This window comes from Alligator mississippiensis, chromosome 12 (genome assembly GCF_030867095.1).
Source record: "Alligator mississippiensis isolate rAllMis1 chromosome 12, rAllMis1, whole genome shotgun sequence".
NCBI lineage: Eukaryota > Metazoa > Chordata > Crocodylia > Alligatoridae > Alligator > Alligator mississippiensis.
Window position 1 is genome coordinate 64,543,811 of NC_081835.1, and position 22,355 is coordinate 64,566,165.

Genomic DNA, 22,355 nt, shown 5'->3' on the forward strand with positions numbered 1-22,355 from the left:
AGACTCCCTCTCGAGCCCTGCTCTTGGTGGTGAGTTGGGACTGAAAATGGGAGAGTGCAAAATCTGGTCTGGTCAGGCCCTTCTCTGACCCCTTCTCCCATCCTCTATGCACCAAGTGCCAAGCAGGCCAGCTGCTCCAGGCCGAGGTCTCCTTGCGAGTGCACACTGTCCATTTAAAGCTGCTGTTGGAAGGAGAGAAGAGACTGCCTTGGGAATTCTTTGACCTTCGGTAGTTCATTTGTATCAGCTTCTGGCTATTTAATGGCCCACATGCAGCATGTTTATCAGTTTCTGGTAACCAGATGCGCGTGTCGCAGAAATCACTGCTACAAGCACCGCTGAGGTCTTATCTCTGCACGGCTGATGACAGGCTCCCTGCAACCGGAGGCAGAATTGCACTGTAAATAGAAGATCCACGTTCCTCCTTCGTATTGCATGGCTTGGCCAGTCGGGTGCTTTTTGATTTTTCCCAAATACCGAGGCTTGCCATCTCCCCTGCCCTTCTCAGCACTGCCCATTAGGTCAAGCTGCTGTTCAGGCGCTCCATAAGAGCTTCAGATTTCATCTCAAACCAGCATGGGAGAGCCTGTCTCTGACTTCCTGCTCCCCTAATCTGGATGCAACTCCCACGGGCAAAGCCCGCCCGAGACACCCGGGGTTTTCTCAGCCGCAGCCTGCCTCTCTCTTGGGGGCTCTCCTAGCATGGGCTCCCACCCCTGTCTTGTACACACGCTCTCCACCAGCCTGCTTGTGCTTCCTCACTGTCTTACACCTCCTTTCTTGGAGCTGAACATGAACAAGCGTCTGAGAACAGTGTTGCCTTCATTGTCTTCTTTAGCCCAGCAACATAGGAAGCGACAGGCTCTAAGTTTTCTATGTAGTCTCCTCTTAGCTTGGCACGCTGGTTATTTCAATAATAAAGTGTTTCCTTTCATTCTCAAACGGTCGGGCCCCTGCCAGAGAATAATTGTTCACAGATGACTCATTTTGGCTGCAGGATCAAAAGTGGGGAAGAGTGCTATTTGCACAGTCTTTGAAATGCACGAGATGGGAAGAGATGTTCATGCTTGATATTTGTACCATATGTTGTTTCCAAATTTCATTACAGCATCTTTACATTTCAAAAGGCTCTCCCGTCTTGTCCTGGGGATGATTTAGAAAGGAATAGATGGCCACTCCAGCATGGCGAGCATGCGTGCTACTCCCGTGGTGGGGCTGCATGGGTACTCTACTGTGTACAATAATGCGGCGTCAGCTCGTGGGAGGCTGATCTAATAGGTCTCCCTTTCCTCTGATGTGTGCCTGTGCGCAGTGCCTGAAACCCTGCAGCCCCACAGCAGTGATTTTAATCCAAGCCAAGTTAAACTTCTCCTTCTGTGTAGTCGCCAGCAGTGTTTTGAAATCCCGAGTCTGGAGCGTTAGCAGGTGTTTTGCACTTTCTTCTCTGCAAGGAAAGATAACGAGTGTACGAGGAACCCTCAGCACGGAGCAGGCCGCGATCAAAAGGGCTCGTTCGCTGGCAGCTGTCTGGGCTGAGGCAGGGAGCACCAAGTCTTGCCGGGGTTTTGCCTCGCAAATACCTGTGCCTGGCAGTCTCAGCAGACTTGGCAGACCACGGAGACTGGTGCCACGTTTATGTGGCAAACAGACTGTGCCAGGCAGCAGCACCCTCCCTCTCTGCCCCGCTGCCTCCTGAATGGCAGCTGCGACTCTGCGGGGCTTTGAGTGGGTACAGGACGATGCCCCGAGTCCAACTCTCAGCTAACGAGTCACCTGCCCACAGCACCACCGAGACAGGGTGCACTGCTTGTGGTGTAGGGGACGGCCTGTGTTTGAGGGCACCCCACTGCTGGTTGACCACATAGACAGACATAGCCCATCCCCTCCTTTCATCCTTAAGCTGAGCATGTGGTGTGTCGATGCCTTCACGGGTGCAATTCCAGTGCATCCCCTCAACGGTCACTGCAAACTGCACCTAGGTCAGCAACCAAGCTTCAAGCAGGCCTCAAAAGAAAACTGTTCCTTAAGGCAGCCCCTAATCACTGCCAGGTGTCGGGGAGAAACAGACTATTCGGTAAGGGTCCGCTAGAGGGAAACTTAAGTCTGGAGGCTTCGCAGAGAGCTCCGACCTCTGTCGGAGATGGGATCTTGAAGTCGGGTTGCAAGCATGACCCAGCAGGAATGGTCCTAAGCTCTGTAATGGTGCAGTTGGCTTGGCATCCCGTCACCTAGCTGGGGAAACCTTTATATCGCACTACCAGTCCCTTGAGATGCCTTTTTCCCTTAGCAAAAGGAATGCCGGGGCCCCCACCGGTACTGTCCAGCCAAACTTACCATATAGTCAGCGTGCTGCGCTCGTTAAGTCTTTCTTTGTTTTCCTTTCCCCTTAGCAATAATGCCTCCCCCTCCACGCTCTCCACTCTCCCTCTCCCAACTCAGCCATACCACCGCGTATCAAGGACGGAGAGTGACCCCGTGGATCCAGCTTGTATTCATTAGCAGTCCGAACGCATGCGAGCCTCGCTGTGCTCTGTCTGTTCCACCGTTTTAGTTCATCAAGAATAATAGCAAAAGCTCCCATTTTAAATCATTTTAAATTGACAGCGCTTTTGCTGAAGGAGTGACCGTACTGTGCTTGCAATGGACAAAATATTCACAAACATTAAACACCAACCACGACGTATTAGCGTATCAGTTCAACTAATGAATTGTACAAGCCAGGCAAAGACCGCGGTCACATCGATGCCCTAGGAGAAGTTTGTCCAGCAGTCATCAGGTGGGTGTCGGCAGAAGTTTGAGCATGTCTGAGCACATGTTCCTATAAGGAGGAGAGGCGTTATTTAGAGTAGCCAGAAAGAGAAAACACTAGGAGAGGAACAGTGATGAAACCATGCTGAATATGGAGAAGTGGTGAGGCTGTGGGGTAATCACTCCAAGAAAAGGGGTGAGTGGAGTTGCTTGGGGAAGTTCAAACAAGAGGGGACGTGGCATATGAGACATGATAGAGGAATTGTTAGCGTAGCTCTCTTCCATCTCTAATTTTAGGACCACTGAGAAGGTCATCGCAGTGTGTGTACAAGAGGTGTTTAGATATAGCCGTGAGGGGATGATCACTTCGAGAGATCTTGATCACTCCTAGAGAGCTTGAGGGAGCAGTTTGGATTTGAATGTCTTGCTTGCAGGGAAAAGGCAGCAAAGCCCATTGTCGACCCAAGTGCTCTGCTGACACCGAATGGGAATGACTGGGTGGCCTATTAGTGTTCTTCTATAACTTGTATTCCTATTAATTCCTACTTTATATCTTCTGTGAGTTAGTGCCATCACAGATGGTAGGGCTGGGGGGTCAGACTAGAGTTCGGACTGGCTGGTTTGTGGTGCTGATCCCGAAGAGCCGGCAGCGTGGGGGAGATGTTTATTCTTGCGGCGGAGGTAAAATTCATGCACTTAACAACATTCACGCCCCTGCGCGGTAAAAAACCCTGAGGTTATTTTTCACACTTTTAGGCAGGCTGTTCACTTTTTGCCTTCCACTGAAGTCACACAATGAAAATAGATTGAGCACTTTCGGTATACTTTCCTTACACTGTAGCCCTGAGCTTCCGTCTTGGGGTTTCCTCGCTCTGTGGGAAAGGTTTCAATTCAAACAAAACACTTCACACGGAAATATAAAACCTGATGCAAATGCTTCCATTTGGTTTTGTAAATTTAAACAATGCCCAAATTTCAAGTCTGATCCAGTTAATTGGGTGTCCTTTTCAAACGCATGATGGTTTCTAGGCACACAGTTGCATAAGACTGCCAGGATTGAAGATTTAAGAGTTTTTTGGCAAAAGGGATTCTTTAAAAGTGTAATCTGATGCCAAGTAGCAAGTAGTGTATGGCCTGCACGCAGCATCCATGTTTGCAGAGTAGCTTGCAACTCAGGGCGTTTATGCACATGCTCCAGGAGCGGGGAGGGCGCTTGAATTAGAGCGGCTCTGGGGGCACCTAGACGTGTAATCAGTGTGTCGTAGCAGCCTCGCTGCATGTGTATAGGCACCCTTAGATTGCAGGGAAAGGAAGAAAATCATGTATCACATGAGAAATTCAATTTGCATTGTGTACATCAGCTGGTGATTTGTTACATAAGTATAAGATGATTATTGGGCACTTACACATGAACTGGAAGTATCTCATTTATTAATTCATCAGTAGGTTTTTACACACCATAGGTAAACAATTTAATCTTTCATTTCACTTGTCAACATCGATGCCACTTCCAGCATGATGTTAACATGGGATGCAGTGTACAAGAAAGCACTGATTCATATTGCCGTGCAAATCCCCTGTGTCCTTACTCTATGCTTTAGAAGTATTTCCATATCCAGAGGATGGTCATCCAAGTGGAGCTTTCCATCTCAGCAGCACTAGTTCCTGCAGACTAGGTAAGCATGATTTCTGTGGGAAGTGAATTGTTAAGCTTCCTGAGACCACCTGTGAAACCTTTCTTCTTACCTTGGGTATTTAAAGCTGAATGGATTTCATAGCAGACAAGGGTAGTAATGCCCTGTAGCAACTTGCAGCAAGGTTGATCATTTTTCCTGACCTTTCATCATGCCGCACAGGGAAACCACAATGGTAGGGCTCTCAAAAAAATAGCTGAGAGATTTCTGCTAATAATAACTAATACATTTGTCATACGGAGCCTGAATGCAGGACTTTTATGAAATTGTTCATTCCCTGCAGCAATCTGATAGCAAGGTTAGCACTGAAATACAAAGTAAAAAAGTAGTTTTAGGGTGTTGGATTTTTTTGTTACATGAATTTCTATATTGAGGTGAGCACAGAATGCATAATTCTGGTGATAATTAGATTCTTCACCTGGGTTTGGCATAGTTTTTTATGCTAAGAATTTGCAAATCACAAAGTATATAAAAAGTCTAATTCTTGTCTGCACAGCATGGGCAGGGATCAGTGTATGCATGTGTTACCGACATTAGCACTGATAGCCGGAGGTATTGGCATTACAGTGGACTTGCCAAGATCCACCTGAATGTCAGTGCTCCCCGGGCATCCTGTACTTCCCAGCTCCCCTCTCCCTTTGGACCTTCTCCATCTCTCTCTTCTGAATCCTTGCTCTCCCTTCCTAGCTGGGAGATTTCCATGATCTCTCCATCACTGCCGCAGACTGACTGAAAGCAGGAGTTTGGACCACTACTGTCTGCTCTGGGGTCCACTCTCTCTGCTCTTAGTATACTTAGGTCCTAACCATCTCTATGCCAAGGAGACTTGTTCCACTGGGAGTAGGATAATGAAGATGGACGCATTGCATCCTGTGGGGATGGATGCACTGGTTAAGATTCAGTTGCTGGCACAAGCTGGACTCGTAGGCTACAAACTTTAACTGGTTTAGACTTGAAGTTCCAATAAAACCTGAAACCGGGTCCCTTCAACTCCTCTTAACTTTCTCTGTCCTTGCAGCTTTAGTTTAGAGACCGCTGGATAAATACACATGCGGATCTGGCAGAGCAGAGTTTCTGAGATCTTCCTCTTGCTAGCCCCAGGTTCAGTCCCAGCCATCAAGCAACTTACACTGACTTATTTTCCAGCTGATCCTCCCACATGCATCTGTAGGAATCTATTTCATGGTCAGTCTTAGAAAACCCATTGGCCAGCATTTACCTGGACTTCCCTAAAGTTGTTTGTAGGAACCCAATAATAAGGAAAAGGCTGCTGAGTGCCTGGAGCCCACATGTTTCTGCAAAAAGCAGATGCTGGGGCCTTTGAGAGCTGCTTAAAAAAAAAAAAAAAGTTGTGTTCAAAATTTGAAACGAAAAAAAATCTTCATTTCCCTTGAAAAATTCTCTATTTTTTTTTTCATTTTTGGCCATTTTTCAAGTTGTAAATATTCAAAGTTTTCAGTTTTTGTTTTGATTGCAAATAAACCACCTCCTTATGTGGTGACCGGAATAAAAGCCCTGGTTTTATTTGGGTTCCTAGTAAAATTAAATGTTTGTTTTTTTCCCCAGCAAAATGAAGCTTCCTTGGAAGAAAGTTGTCCTGGACGTTCTGGCAGATGCTAGCCAAAAGGCGGGGAACTTTTCCCCTCTGTTCCTACCCCTTTCTGCTCTTGTAAATGATGTATTTCTGAGCAGCTGGACTGCAAAAATGGTGATGTCAGTTCTTGCTAGATAACTCGGGCAACCTTCTGCAAAATCTCCTGTTCAAAGAGGAGAATCCTGTGCAAAGAGGATTCTGCGCATCTGTCTTATGCACCAGTTTCAGGCCGTGTATTTGGTGTTACATACTTCTCATTCAGCACAAAAGAAACTAAGGGTACTATCACATGTCAGGAGGAATTCTTTCTGCTTGGATCCCTCTGCTAGGAGGAAAGCTGTTGTTTTAGTCCGCTTGTTAGGTCACCCCTGTAAATAGCGCTGTTGGCTCAGCTGGGCTGGGGGAATGAGCAAAAGAGTTTCATTGAACACATTCAAGTTGCCTATAAATTGAGTTCACTGGAAACCTCTTAGGTCTGATTGCAGAGGTCATAGGAGGCTCCTTGTTTAATTTTCTCTTGGTGAAGGAACCAGGAGATACCTGGAAGCCATGAGTCAGAGGTCCCCTGTTAATCACTCAGTGGATCACTGTTTTAAAGCTTCGTTTTAGTAAAAACATCCCGGTAGAGAACGATTGGACTTGAATGAAGCCTCATAGCAACCACTTGCAGAGACCGTATGGGGCCAGGAAGTTTTGTACCCAAAGCAAATATGGGACTTTCCATTTTTCTTCCTCTTTTCTGCAATACAAAAAGTTTTCTTGTGCAGCAGGAATGCTCTGTGTGCATGTGCTTCACACCAGAGGCTCATGTCCCTTTGTTTCGCATCTCTGTCATTTAAAGCAGCAGCCTGCCTAAGATAGGCGAGATTTCAGATTTCATTTTGACAGTTCTCTACGTGGGAAATAAAAGACCTGATGCAGATCTTCCTTAACCAAGACCTGCATCAGACTTGGCACATATTTATCAATTTATGGGGTCATACCACACACCTCAGCTAGCCTGAAATTTGATCGGTGTCATGAATACACAGGATACAAATGAAGCTATCAGACTTGAACTTCCTATGGTGGTAAACATTGGTAGAAGTAAAGTGTAGCATGAATGACCTGGAGTTTTATTCAGGTCTCTCCCAGCTGGAGTTAGATATCAACCTGGAAAGGTCTGTGTTCTTTAGCTCTATTGTTCTGCTGGAAAAGAGTCAGGAAGCATGTCCCTACTCCGAGGTCAGTCCCCGTTCCCTGGCAGGCCCCGAGTGTATTGCACCGCTCAGGAAATATCCCCAGTTCGGTTCTCAGACTCTCCTTGGTGTGACTGTAACCTGCGTGATGGCTGAGTGACGCTTCCCACGTGGCTGTCTGCTGTGGTGTTTGCCATGCAATACAATTTTTCCCGGCACAGTGAGTAACGTATTTGTCTGCCCTTGTGTTTACCTACTGCAGTCTCCGTCCTGGGAGTCAGTCTGCCGCCTGGACTGAGCTCCTGCCCTGGGGAGGAAGCGTGTTGCACACACAAACCTGTAAGCTATGGTCCAAAAAAATTATCGTGCTGATGGAGAGGCAGGTTGGTTAGTGGTTAGATGAGGCAGCACAAGAAATGGGGATGCCAGCTGCCCTGTGGAGCCTCCTGACTTGCTTTTTCATGTGACTCCCACATTCTTCGACTGTTCAAAGTCAGTAGAAGCTCTGGGCGGAAACTGAGGCACTTGAGTGCCTGACTTTAGGCACTTCAGTGGGAAATGTTAGTTTTAAACCCATCTGGACAGTGGGGTGGTACGTTGTTAAGTCACACTGATGTATGCAAGAACACCTGTCAGCCCGTATCTGACAGCACCCCTGCTTGTCCAGAGAGGAAGGCTGGCTGAGGCTCTGGACAGTGTCCCCCAGGGTCTGGGTTTTGTTCCCAGCACGGCCTCCGATTCCCATCCTGACCTGGAGCAAGTCACTGTGTGCTTCACTTCTGAAACAGGGGTGATTCTTAGCTCCCACAAAGTGCCTGTCGTCTTCATTAGATGGCAAACTCTACAGGCCAGACCTTTTACTGTGTGTGTGTGCAGCACCCAGCGCAACGGGATGTTGGTCTTGTGGGACCCCACAATAACAGCAACAACCATAATAATTAATAATAATACATCTCTGTAGGGAGCAGCTATGTAGGAAGAGTCATTTTATTCTTGTAAGATTTCCAAGACTTCTCTTCCATGTTTATGTTCTCAGACCCAAGTCCCTCCCCTTTGCCTTCCTACCCCACTGCTTTTCTTTACTATTTTCCATGCATCTAACATAAATAATTACTATTTTCCCCCACTCACATTTGAGTTTTATCAGCATACAGACAGCAAGCATCTATCCTGGGCTCTCAGTAGTACAGCCCAGTTATTATAAACATTAAGCATTGCATTTTAGCTCTAAATTTGAAGTCAAAGTTTATTTCTGACTTCCTTTTCTGCACCTCGGTGCAGTTGTGTTGTGCAGCTCTGGAACACGCTGCGTTTCACCCCAGAGGGGACTGCATTTGCAAACATTTACATTTTATATACGTGTGTGTGTGTGTGTGTGTGTGTGTGTGTGTGTGTGTGTGTGTATTTGGGGGCTTTTTTGGAAACTTTCCTTTTCAATTTCATTGGTTCAGCACAGATGGGAAGACTGACCTTGCCCCCTCATGGATGCTCTCTTCTATCCCAGGCAAAATGATGTAGGCAGTTCTCAGTTCAGTTCCTGGTGAACGGGGGCCTGAATCCAAAAGAAACTGGACTATCACTGACATTAGACTTGTAGGCAAGTAGAGGTGTCACACGAACTGGGGATGTGAAGTGACAGACTGTCATACCCTGTCCTGTTGGGGTCCCTGCAGTCATGACGGTGGCAGCGGCTGTGCACTGTGAATAAAGAATGAGAATGAAGATTGTGAGTCCCCTTCCACAGAAGCAGAGACGGCTGCAAGAGGTGATGGTTTTCTTCTACAGCCCTTTGAGAAAGGAGGAAGACTGATGACTGAAGAGGCTGGGGAATGGGCGTGCTGAAGACCAGTGGTTATTTTTCAGGTAGCAAACTATAAGTAAAAAAAAAAAAAAAAAAAAAAGATTGAGAAAAAGGAGTAAAACTGGAGAGAAGCATCTTCTGTCACCAGAGATGGACGTAACAGCATCTCTGTAGCTGAGACAACCCTCAGGCAAGTGCGCGCTGCTCTTGATGTCAAAGCAAACAAGCCAGCATTTATGCCTCTGTCTCCAGTGCGGACTGTTGTTGCTGACCCCACACTTCTGCAGCTCCTGTAAGGTCTTAGCAAAGGAATGGAATAAATCCAGCTTACAGTGGTGTAGAAAGTGCAGCAGGCCCGTGTGACAAATGCCATATCCTGCAAGGCAGGACAGCTTCAATCTGCTCTAAATTTAAATAGTGTAGACCCTACCCTCGTTGCAGATGACACTGCTTATCGGTGGCTCTGAAGTGACCTCTGTGTCATGGGTCAGCTCTCTATTCAGGGGACTTCTGCCGGCCCATCGTGAGATCTGGCAGTGAGCCCATGAAGCCTCAGCTCCTCTTTTTTGGAGGAATGAGTAGGTCACATTGGCAGGGCTGTGGTAGGAAGTCTTGTATGGCCACTACCTAACTGGTTTTGCATAGAGACCATTTTGGATGTAGGCATCTTTCTTTAGGGTTGTTAATCTAGCTGTTTTTGCAAGCACCAGATTCATCTGCACAGAAAAGAAATGGTGTTGGGAGGTGGCTTTCAAAATGGGCGTGAGGAAGAAGCATCTCTTGTTTAATTGGAAAGGTCCAAAGCAGCCAAGTTACCTCCCAGGTGGGTCATTTCTTGTTGCCTACTCCTATGCAGTATCTGAACTTTCTGCCGTCAAGCAATCATCAAAGTGAGCAAGAAAGACAGAGGCAGTCTAGCAAAACTCTAACAGGACTCCCACTTATTTGTGCTCTTACTGTAGGGCTCCCTTCTCTTGTCATTGTACTCTATAGCCCTTCATTAACTCGTCCTGTTTTATGGTCATCTGCATGGCCATCTCTGAAGGTACCTCTGATGGTAAAAAAGGAAAAAAAAAAAGGGTAAATATAGAACAGATGCTTAAGTGCACTTGAATAAATGCATGATGGCTGCAGACCCATCAGCACACACCTCCTGATCGTTTCCACCTGCTCACAGAGCACTAAATGTCCGTCTCTCTCACTCCATCCCAGATGGACGGTCACTGAGTTAAGTAGTTCTGATTAAACAAAAGCAGGCTTGGTAACTTCATGTTTCTCAAACCTCTGAATTTGGACGAACCTTTCAAATCATTTGTTTATGCTTTTGTGTCCATTTGTGTGTTGGGGTTATGGGGAATGCCACTGGGAGAACGAGATGAGATGCTATTGGGAACAACTGCTCCCAAGGCATTTCTTGCTTGACACAAGCCAGTAGCTCCCATTCATCCTGCAAGGCCATCCTTCTTAGGAGGTTCCCAGCTCATCATCTAGGGCACAAAGCCTGAGGGAAATATCTGAACAGTCAGATCTGCCAGCTGAAGTCCAGATAGCTTGGGATTTTCCTATCGTATGCATATCACTTCTTGTGAATGGATAACATATGAGTCAAGATGAGTCTGAGTTCTTCTGGAAAATGTTTTAAAGTTAATTTATTTGGTCCCTTCTAACCTATTTGAATGGTGAAAAAATTCTCTCCTGTGTAATGTTAGGTGGTTAAAATATAGCAACTGCGGCTCATCCCTCTTTGTCCCAGTTTGCTGTGTGAATTCGGGCAGTGACGGTGCAGCTGGGTGGAAAGCAGGCAGTGGAAAGTCACTCGGTAACCTCTCCCCCTCAGTAAGATGCAATAAGAGTCCTCTGTTGTCCAGCTGTGATCTTGCCTACTTGACCTGAACTTGTCATTGCCATGTTGATTGGTTCATTCCTGCGCTGTCGAAAAGTTAGTGCAGAATTCCTCATGCAAGGCCTCAAAACCAGGCCTGGACTTCTGTAATGACTGAGACTCGCTTTTTGTAATGGGCTGGGCTTTCTTAGCAGAGAAATTAAACGTTTCATTTCTCAGTATTTTGATCAGAAGCTCTAAATTATATCAAATCTTAATGTATCCCCTGACCAGCTTGACCTGGGCATCTTGAGATGTGAGACTGGAGTGCAGTGGTGGCTGGGAGACTGCACGGTGGCATTAAAGACAGACACGGTTCCTTGGGTGAATTTGATATTTTTTATTAGGCCAACCCAGATGGTTGGAGAATAGTGGCATTAAAGACGTTCTTTGTTTTCTTGAAGTGAATGTAGCACCAGTCAGAGGTGTTGGATTGGGAGCCCTGGAAACCCACAGTTTCTGCTTATTCCCAGGAAAGGTACAGCACAGGCAGCAGCGGGGAAAGCTTTCAGGTTACCCCAGGGGTGAAAGCTTATGGGGCAAATAGCAGGGCTCTGTCTCCAAGCCTCTTCTGTCCCCGACCTTCTAGCAGATCAATTTGGTACCCAGACCAGGTGAGGCTGGGCCAGTGCAGGCAGGCGCTGTGCAAATGCCACACTTGGGCAGCTCATCCCCTGTCGAGTTCTCATGGTTTTTCATGATCTTGGGATGCCAACACTGACTCCTCGGTGAGAACAGCTAATGCACTTGCTCCTTGACCGCCATTCCTCTTCTCTCGGGGTATGTCCATGCCCGTGACCAAAGGCACGTCTTCGTCTCTGCTGGATGCTGTGACAGCCTGGACGAAGGACTAGGTAAGTCGCTTCTAAGCTCCGCTTTTGAAATGGGAGATGCAGGGAGTACAGCTAGTTGGCATGGGTTTTTTTTCTTCCTCTCTCCATGGTTTGAAACATTAATAGTGCCCATTCAAATGTAATGCTATTGAGCCCTAGGAGCCACAGGCGGACTCCCCCGTGCAGTCAGAATCCGAGTGGTAAATAGGCTCCTTTCTTTATCTCGTGTGATGTGCTATAATTCAGTTTCAATGTTGAAAGGAAAAGGGCCTCCAGGGGAGTCTAGAGCTCCGTTCAGTCAAGTTCTAATTAAAGTTTTCCCCTCTCAAGTTTCACTTCATTTTCCGGGGCTTTTGCTTCTTGATGATTAACATGTGTCCCATGGCAAGGAACTCATTACACCCTTCCTCGAGCCCCTCTTTCATAAAGACCTAGGCACCTTTTGTTGCAAACAGAGCTGCCTTAAACTTCATCTTTGCAAAGATCAGCTAGCCAGGGGCACGTGCAAGCATGCTAGCACCCAGGGCAGTGCAGCCCCTTTCCCTTCCCTCCCCCTCCTCCAGGAAACCATCTGATTTTTCCAGTGCAGTTTGATCAGATGTGGCCGTCCCGTGGAGGCAATCCAGTCCAGGATTTTGTCCAGCCTTTTCTTCACTTTTCAAGAGGCCAGGCCAACTCAGGCTTCCTTTTCCAATTCCAACAGGCTTATCTTTTTGGGGGCAGGAGTTGTTAGTACAGTTTATCTTGCTGGCTGCGAGTTTTTTCCCTGCTCAGACAGTGCACTCCATGCCAGGTTTTTGTTGGCGGAGGGTTTTTTTTATTCCTTTTCATTTTATTTTAAATGTCTAAATTGGAGAGTTCCTATTTCCCCCCCTCTTTCCACTCCAATAAACGCTGGAAGTGCTGCCGCTGCGTCAGAGTGGGAGATTGAGCACGCGCGTGCATGTGTCTATGTGTGAAATCAATACAAAAATGTCAGTGAACAGCAGGAAAAGTTCTGGGAGACCATCCTACTACTACCGACTGCTTCGGAGGTCACGACTTCAGAGACAGCGTAGCAGATCCCGGAGCCGGAACAGGCCACTTAGCCGGGGTAATTGCAATCAAACTTCCATCTAATTAAAGTGCTAAGACATGCTTTCTGTTGCTTACCAGCCAGGTCTGCTGCTAGAGGTAATGACCGGTGCAAGTGCTCATAGGTGTACCTGCACGCTGCAGAGTTGACAGTGATCTTTGGGACAGGTGAGTTGCCTGGGCAGTGTTGTGGGCCAGGAGTGGAGGTAACAATAAGGACGTGGGTCTAGGAGTCAGGACTCGGAGGTTTTATTCCCTACATTGACATCCAGTCCTTTCCACTCCCTGTCCCTCAGCTCCTCTACCTGTAAAACGAAGGTAACAGTGCCTTCCTAGCTCCCTGGGATGTTTGAGATCTAATTGATGTTTTTAAATCACTTTGAGCTTGGTGAATAAGCTATGCAATCTGAATGCAAAGCCCTTATTAGAATTTGTTCTTCTTTCCCCACGGAGCACCTCCAGGGGCCTTGACGCAGCGTGCCTCTGAACGTGCAATTTCCCAAGGAGTCTGAGGACTCAGTCTCCTAAGTCGCAGTGAAAGCTCCCAGGATTTATATCCCAAAGTCACCTGGGCGCTTTAGCAAATCTCACTCTAAAAGAATATGCTTTTCCTCAGTAGTGGGAGCTGGGTCCAGAGAGTGATGTGTCTTTGGGATGTACGCAGTCGAGCGGTCCATTCATCCTACTGCAGGCGGCTAATGACCCAGCCACGCTTTTAAAAAAATAAACTGCTCTGGCTTTCTCTTCCCATGTGGAATAAATCTTTACTGCGGCTTGTGCCTAAAGTTAAAGCACTAAAAGAAGTGACCTGTTCTGTCTCTGAGTCATGTTGTTGTTGAAATGCCTTTCCAGGAGGCAGAGGAGGAGGGCTGTGCATGACTTCTTCTGTGCCAGGTCAGGCATATTTAAAAGGTCTCGGGCTTCTCGGTGGGCATTACTCAAAGCCGTTCCTTAAAAGGGATTTTTGTTGTTGCTGTGTGAAAAGAAGTTTATAACTGACCCCAAACTCCAAGGCCCAATTCTGCTGGTGTTAAAAATGGTTTTACGCTGATCTCACTGGAGTCGAGTCAGATTCACAGCGGTGAAGGCGAGTGCAGAATTTGGCCCCAAAGTTTTTGCTTGGTTGCTGTCTCCTCCCATCTGGTTCTTCTCCTGGAAGAACTCGTTCAGTGTTTTGAATCATTATTCGGGAAACTATAAGGAAACTAGCTCAGTTTTTCCTCTAAGTAGATGGCGTGTTCCTTTCCACGGTCGATTCCTGTTTTGTCTGGCAGGGAGCGGTGCTTGTTTGTAGACTCGTTAGCACGTACCAGTTCCTTTTCCCCGCTTTATTTGTAAATCGTTCACAACCAAAACGTTTCACCGCCATTTCAGTTACTGGGAAAGGCGAGAAGCATTCGCTGCCATAAATAGCCCACCAAGGACTAACCATCACCATTTGCCTCAAATGCGGGCTGAAATATTTAGGGAGATGCTAGGCAGATTGGGAGATACTAGGGAGATGCAGGCAGATTGGTTTGAAATCTGCCCTAGTGCTGATTAGAAACCAGAGCTGAACTGACTAAAACCTTTGGCTGCTGATCAGGAAATAACAGATAACTTTTCCTCCTCCATGTTTCTGGTTTTATGCGGGGTGCTACTGGGGTTCGTGGCTTTAACCGGTGCGATCTTAATAATCCATTGCACTTTTGTAGCTCTTCACATCTGTAGATCTTGGAGTGCTTTGCAAAGTGGGTAAGAAATCCTTCTTGACTCATCCATTTTAAGAGATGCAGAAACAGAGGCCTGGAGGTGAGAAGTGACTAAAATTAAAATGCAGCAGGTTCGGCCCAGTATCCCAGTGTGCAGCCTAGAGAGGCTAGTAGTGGCAGTACTGGACAACCATGAGACGGACCTTTCTTGAGATGTCTGGCCTAACTGGAAGGTTAATGAACAAGCAGCCTCATGAAGGTGGGAGCTGTAGCATGGCTAAGGAGCGCACACAAGTAAGGATGAGGTGCTGAGGTTTGTATGCTCATCTGGCCTGAATTTGGAAGCTATGTGGGCTCAGGCAGCATTAACCAGTGTGAAGTGGCACGACTCTAGTACTGGGGGTTTTGTTTTCAGACATGGTGAACTGGTTGCCTTTGAGGTCCCATTGATAAGCTGAAGGCCGCTTGATGAAGTTGCACTTGGTCCCTGTTCTCTGGTCTACCCACGTTCCCGAAGATCTCTTGGAAGGACTCGCGGGTGGCCATGACGTTTCGTAAAGCGTGGACGAGCAGCGCTTGAACATTATAGAGTGAAGCACTTCACGGTGGCACCAAACCTAGCCTTGAGCAGTGACATAGAGTATCTCAGGCTCACAGGTATCACCCCCAAGGGAAGGTATCTTCAGGTGATATGAGGCTATTAGAGACTCATAAATACTGTAGAGAGATCCTGCAAGATTGAGCTAGGATCTGCTCAGCCAGCCATGGGCGTGCTGTGCAGGATGCTGGTGCTTTACTAACCACATCATCCAGGGATTTGGCTGCAGTCCCATGCAATGCAGCAAGAGGGATTTGCCAGCAGCTGGATCCAGCAGTTGCACCCAGACCTGGGGGGGTCCTTTAGTCTGCTTTTGGACACGGGGGGGTCAACCAGCTGTTACACGTTCCCTGGGAAAGGGGTCTTCTCTGCTGGCACCTCCCTCCCTCCTGCCCTGCCTGAATCACTGGCCATTGTCCCTGCTGCACCCTCCTGGGTGGCAGAGCCCTGCAGCTGGAGCAGCACAGGTGCCACCACCTGCTGCCGGCTTAGCTCCTTCCCACAGGGCAGGGATGCATCTGCCTGCTGTGTGTGACCAGACCCTGCTCAGCCCCCAGACCTGAGCGTTTGAAGGAAGAAAAAGTGCCGATGCGAAGTTTGTGTTTGTTTCCTGCTTCCCCACCCGTGGCCAGCTCCCGACGGCTCCGGGCTCCACATGTGTGACTGGCAACCAGGAAGCAGCCCTGCTCGGCTGTGGAGTCCAAGCTGCCCGCCTGGCTGGTAACATGTCCTGAGGCAGCAGCTGGGGCTTGCACGGTTGAGGGAAGAGGCCAGGCACGCTGTGTTTCCTGAGCAAGCGCTGGAGCTGTGGCCCTCACCCTTTTTAGACTTGAGGCACCCCTCATTAGACTCGAGGCCCCCACTTGGAAAATGCCAGCTCTTCGTTTTCACTTGTTTTTTGAATACAGAAAAAATAAGAGAGTCAATCTTCTGTTGCAAAGACCACAGCAGGGCAGAATGTTTTTAATACTATGGGCTCCTTTCTGGGTTCATCTTGTGCATCATGTTTGCATGCCTGGCAGTGCCAACGTTGCATGGCACCCTGGAAAGGATCTCGAGGCACCCTGGTTGAGAAGCACCATACTGGAGGAGCAGAAGATGGCTGCTTGTAGCCTCTCCAGAGGAGGAGGATTTGAGGAGGGAGAATCTCCTCCATGCCTTTCACTGGACCGGGGCTGGCAGCTGTTTGTCGTGGCAGCCCTGCCAGGGATAATGTGTGGGAACAGGTGATGTCTTGCAGCTTCCTGCAGGGAGGGGGCCTGTAATGACTTCAGCAAACTGCATCGAGCTCAGCGGTAATGTCCTTCCTCTGGGTGTGGAGAAGGGCAGCACAGGTCATGGAAGGACAGTATTTGCCTGGTGGCTAGGGCAGGGAGGGAGGCGTTGGTGGGGTTTTAAGCAGTGGAGAATTCAATTCCGAGCTCAGGAAATATTTTCCAGTATGTAATGGCCCTGCTAGGCTGTAAAGCAATCTCCCAAAGGAGGCTGAGGGGGCATGGGCACGGGCAGGGAGCAGGCCCGCCGGGTTGCACTAGCGAGGCATGCTGCAGGTTGGCATCCATTGTACCGGTGCTCTCACCGCCTGCACTGTATTCAAACCTGTGTGTTTTGAGTGCCCATTAAATCAAAGAGCCAGGTTCCCCCTGTTGTTAATCTGTGTTTGAATAATGATGATGCCTGAAATCTCCTGGCTATGCATACCACAGGGGCTCTGGGCAAGCTGCATAGATAGCAGTTAGATTAGAAGAAAAAAAACCCCTGTGTAATGTCCTTTTCTTTCTTTGGACCATCTGTTCTGCTCAAAGATGTGTGCAAATATGTGAGGAATCATGGTTATAATTATGATTGCTACCAGGTGAGGCAGCTAACGGTACTGGAAGGTTCTTGGGGGGCTCGGGAAGGGGAAGAAAAACTCCCTATAAAAGCAGCACCTGCTCGTCGCCTGCAGCTCTTTGGCCTCTGGCTTGCTCCCTTGCATCTCTGCTCTTACTTAATTAGGAGCGTAGAGTAAGAACAGGTGTTGGCCAGCAAGGGTTCTGCAAGTTCACCATCTCCTCCTCGAGACTTTAGCACCGTAGCGCTGTTCCTCGCTCCCTAACTGAGTCTGAGATGAAGCTTGCATCTAATTCAGGGATTCACCCACTTAGTTACCAACAAAGACTTACAGTGCATCCACCCCCACATTGCAGCAATCACCCTTGAAGCGCAGGCTGGATTTCTAGAACATTTACAACAAACTGGTTAATGATTGCCTGGCTTGCATAGATTTAAGAAGTGATCCTTAAATCCTGGCCGGAGCATTTTTTGTCCTAAATGATTTTTAATAACAAAATGATACCAAGCTTCCCTGATAGGTAAAACAAGCTGGCATCTTGCACATGTTTCTCTAACGAAGTTTCTGCTTCCACCTAAGATAACGAGTAGCGTTGGGGACTGAGAGTTCTGCCCTCTTTTAACACGGTTGCTATCTCCCATTTATTTCTCAGTAGAAGTTAAGTTATAACTTGCCTGAGCACAATTATGGCTTCATTGCCATTCATGACCCTTGCAGATGGTGCCCATTGTGGACTCTAAGTGTCTCTGAGGAAATCTGGCTTGCAGCAGCCTCTGCTCAGCCTGGAAGTTCAGAGGCAAGACTTTTCCCAGGAATATAACAAAGGAAGGCCCCGGGGTAGTCTGAGCTGAGCGAGGTTACGGAGGTGCGTGAAGCCCGTGTGAGGAGCACCTCTGGCTGTGAGACCGTTCTCTGGCAGGAGGTTATACAAAACCGTAAGTCGTGTTAAGTAAGAAAAGTAAACATGAACGGGTCAAGGCTCCCCGCTAGGCACACGCAGCTCGACTTGCAAACATGCAGCATGATAACGTGTCTGATTTGTACATCGGCTGACAATATTTGCATGCCATCACAGGGCGGTGCGCATGGAAACCACCCTCTTCTCGCGGTAAATGCACGTACACATTAAGCGTGGAATTGCACGCACATTTTTGGACGCATCATTTCACACTTTGACTTGTGAAATACCAGTGGTAAAATAGCAGAAGCTGCAATAAAAACTGTGCAGCTTTAGCAGTACGTTGGCTTTTATCATGGTAGCGCAGATTGCCATGTGTCTTGGTTAATTAGTTACCGAGATATTGCACTATTCTCGTTAGAGGTTGTCATCGCGAGGCTTTTACACAGTATAAATATACCCTCTGCTTCTCTGGTGCTGACACCATATCTGACTGGTATTAAACCATTCAGAGCATGCATCACAGTGACAAAGTTTGTGGTTATGGTGAGGAAAACTGTGGAAAGCAGCTGATAGCATGACACGCAACGGGTTTCCCAAAATCATCCATTATGGAAGGTAAGGGCAGAGCCTGGAGGATCACTGTTCTAGTATAATGAGGGCCAACTTCTGAATTTTAAGAGGCCTAATGAATAGAGTGATGTTGGTGTAACACAGGAATGATGAATTGAGTATCCATTTCAATCAGCAGCCCTTGGAAGGCATCCATAATATATAGAAATGTGCCTGCAAAGATGTGAAAGCACTTTGTAAATGTTTGTTATTTCAGCCTCCCACGCTGCTGTGCATATCTAATAATTAGAGATCAGCAACATTTTTGGCTGAAAAATTTTCAAGAAAAAAATGTACGTTCAGGGAAAGCAAAAACATTTGAATTTGGTTCGGCTTTGCCAGCTTGCTTGTGTTGGGGAGGAAGGAAAAGAAATCTGAAAGAGCTGGACCCTTTTGTTTCAGTGTTTTAAAAACGAAACGTTTTGATTCTCCTGTTCAAAGAAGGCTTTTTGAAATTCCCCTCGATTTTATTTAAAAAATAAGCTGCATTATTTAAATAGTGCTGGGAGTGCAAGCAGCATCGTGTTTTGAATCGACGAGCAGTTTGCTCAATTCAAACAGGATTTTTCCTCAACTTTTTAGCTTGCTAAAATAAATATAAAAAATTCGGTCAGTGTTTTTTCAGACTTTCCCCCACGGCTGCCAGCATGCCAAAAGTTATTTGCACAGTGTTAATCATAATCATTATAGTCCTGGCTATTCTGTAGAGCTCTTACTCACTGGGTCTCAAAGTGCCTCACAGAAGAAGTCAGTCTCATTATGCCCATTTTATAAATGGGGAAACTGAGGCATTGGCAGGTGCTGGGATGACTTGGAACCACCTGGCAGCCCAGTGCCAGAGCTGCTATTCAGGTCCACGTCTCCCGAGTGCTCGTCCTGTTCTCTGCCCATTGGTCGGTACTGCCTGTTTGACAGCGGGACAGCTGAGACAGGAATATAGGTGAGTCCACTAAAGCAGTAAGAGACCGAGGCACGAAGAAATGAAGTGATTTGCCAAAAGCACCTAGTGACTAAACCCTTGATTTTGAACTAGACCCCAGATGTCCTTTCTCCTAGTCTCTGTCTCTGACCTCTCTGATTCTTGCCTTCTTGTCTTTCCTGTCTGCTTCCTGATAGCAGAGGTAACATATAGGAGGGATGGACCTGCTTAGACTGGAAGATGGGCTGAGAGGATCATTGTTAAATGTCCTGAGACAGGCAGGGCCTTAAAATAGAAACAGAAATGCTTCTTCTTTCTGGCTCAGGGGAGAACAGCAGTCTAACAGTGTGCACCTGGTGTCGTTGCAGTCTGTTGTGCGGGAAACACGTAAAGGTTTCCTCTTGCTTGCTTTCATCCCGTTCCTCCAAGAAGATGCCCCTGACTTGATTACCTGAGGGCATCTCCCCATGGATTGCTAGCCCTTCAGCAGTCCCTGTTAGCAGATCCCCTCTCTTAAGATGCTTTCTATACTTCATGGAAAGTATGGAAAGCAAATACTTGCTGGGGTGATCTGCCCCCAGCTGACTTCCTGCCCCTGGGGCAGGGGGCTGGACCCGATGATCTCACGGGTCCCTTCCAGCCCTCATGTCTATGAAGTCTATGAAACGTGCATCTAGTTCTCTATCATCCTCATCCACTGACCTGCACACCTCCTTGCAAACTGCTCCCTCATTGCTCAGGCACCATGTGGCAGAGCTGTAGCATCCTGCTTTCTAAAACAGGCCAACTTTATAGTCCAGCTTCCACCACGGGAACCAAAGTTTTGCAGTGAGCTGGCATTGCTGAAACTCCCAGACAGGATGGTCCCCCGACACCCCTCTTGTGTGTCATTCCCAAAGACTTCGGCAATTATGAGCTGCTGACTGGTGTGAAAAAGCTAGATGGCAGCAGGTTCTTCCCGTGAATCTGCCGGTCTGTACTGGGATTTTTTTCCCCCTGCTGTTAATCTCTGCAAGAAACCAGTTGGCGCCGGGGCCCTGAGAATTTCCGAACAGTTTGAGTTCCTGATCCTGAAATCTGGTGATCCTGAGGCTGCACTTATGTCAGCTCCTCAGGCTTAAATGTCTCGCGCTGATGCCTGTTTATCACAAACGCTTTTCAGGCTGTACCACAAAAAGGCCTCGTATCAAACAGGCTTCTCCCCCTCCTCCCTTTTTCCTTTGACGGCTGCTGGGAAGAGAAGAGTGTCTGATCATCCGCAAAGCCCAGCGTTCGATCACACCAGACGGTGAGATCTTGGAAGCGAAGACCAGCCCCTCCACTTTTTGTCGGCACAGGCATTCAAATAAGCACCAGCGTAACCTCACGGACATGACTACAGTTCACAGCCTCTATGAGAATAGGTCCTGAAATCAAGACCCACCCCAGAGCAGCCATCACCTACCTACTGGGCACTTCTTTGGGCTGTTGTGACCTGAAGTTCAAGGCTCTGGTCTCCCACATCCCACATGAGTGGACCCACCGTTGACTGGTAGGGATGAGCAGGACTGCCTCTTGTTTGGACCGGAAATCCCATCTGTGTTGAAACCGGTATGAATGTTCCAGCAAGAAGACATGGTTCTATCAAATTTGTGTTTTCCAATGAAACCAGGTTTCACTGGAGAGTTGCAGAGAGCTTTGAGATCCCAGGAGCAAAGGATGTGACCCACAGTCTCTACATTTTCTTTCAGATCAGCCCTTGCACTCAAGTGCCCTCCTTGCTCTTTCCCATGCTCCTGCATTAACATGTCTGCCGAGAGCTCGGTCCTTCTGCAAGCTCATAATAACATGCCCGTTGTTATCCTTGTCAGTACAAAACTACTATTTGAACTTTAATTGTATACCTGCCTATAATGCTTAACCGCATGACTCCTGCTGTAATGCACATCTCTCCCCACGCACTTCTATCTCTGGTCTTTGTCATCCTTGCTTTTTGGACTGAGTCCCAAATCGTTCATCAGAAGCTCCTTAGAGGCATCCTTCCGGGTGCTCTGCGTGACTCAAGAATACCCTGTTATTCAAAGAAACTCTTTCTGCGGCAATACCTTGTGTGACCCTTGCAAACTGAAAGGTGCCTCTGCAGATGGTTTATTTGGCTAGGTAGGCAAGAGGTAGAAACAAAACGCTTGACGTGGGTATTTCCTGCTTCACCGTTGTTCTCTGACTCATATCCTACTAAATTTGACAAGACAAGGAGTGATATCTCCTTTCCAGCACATCTTCCTCTACCAGTGACTCACTTTTAAAGAAGTAGTGCAGCATGTGCCAAGGAAGCCAGGGCTGGAGAGAGCTGACTGTGACAAGACACAACTTGCCAGCCTTCTGCCGAGGTTATGTTTTATCCTCCAAAGCAACGGTGAGCACGGTGTAGTTCTGCAGTTTGGTTGTTGGCCCTCGGTTGGGCAGAGTCGGGTGCTTCTGGCTTACGTCTTGCACAGATCTGCAACTTCATCTTAAGAAGTGCTGAAGTGAGGGGCTGCTACCTGCCTCCCTTTGGGGCCGGACCCAGTGTAAGGTGGTCTGTGCTGACCTCAACCAAAAGCCTCATGGAGCAAGTGAGGGAATTACTCCCCATAGACCAGTCTGCATCGAGGTGAAGCGGGCCAGCGGCTGGGTGCTGGAAATCCAAAAAGGACTACACTAACGGGCCACCTTTCTGAGCCTGTGAGACCACCAAATACTGGCAACCCAGGTCCAGACTTGCAGTTTTTCCTTGATTTCGAGCTGGTCGGGTCACCGTCCCCAGCAGCAAGTCAGTGGGAGAGGGGCAGGGCCGTCCATTAGCCATGATTAACCAGGTAGCAGAAGACCTTTATCCTCCTCTCTTTGCCTACTTAAGCTTTCCTTCAGCAAGGGTCTAAATCCTCCACCCCCAAAAAATAGCCTTTGGTAACCTTTCCAAAACAGCAAGTCTTTTTGCCTGCGGGGGAGGGAAGTCCAGCTTTATGGCTTTTAGTATT

At 47.7% G+C, this 22,355-nt stretch overlaps 1 protein-coding gene across 9 annotated transcripts in view; it reads left to right on the forward strand.

The window, feature by feature from the left end:
* The window catches only part of DAB2IP (DAB2 interacting protein), a 318,020-nt gene that overhangs the window by 106,188 nt on the left and 189,477 nt on the right, over positions 1 to 22,355 (forward strand). For 3 of the 9 annotated variants that reach the window (XM_014603749.3, XM_014603751.3, XM_014603747.3), the window contains exon 1: positions 12,343 to 12,823. The exons of 3 other annotated variants lie outside the window; for them this stretch is intronic. In XM_014603749.3, the coding sequence (XP_014459235.1) occupies positions 12,682 to 12,823 (142 nt within the window). In that variant the 5' untranslated portion in view covers positions 12,343 to 12,681. Of the gene's footprint in view, positions 1 to 12,342; positions 12,824 to 22,355 lie in introns of those variants that run through there. 3 more of the 9 variants (XR_002086447.2, XR_002086448.2, XM_014603746.3) reach the window with 1 other exon arrangement.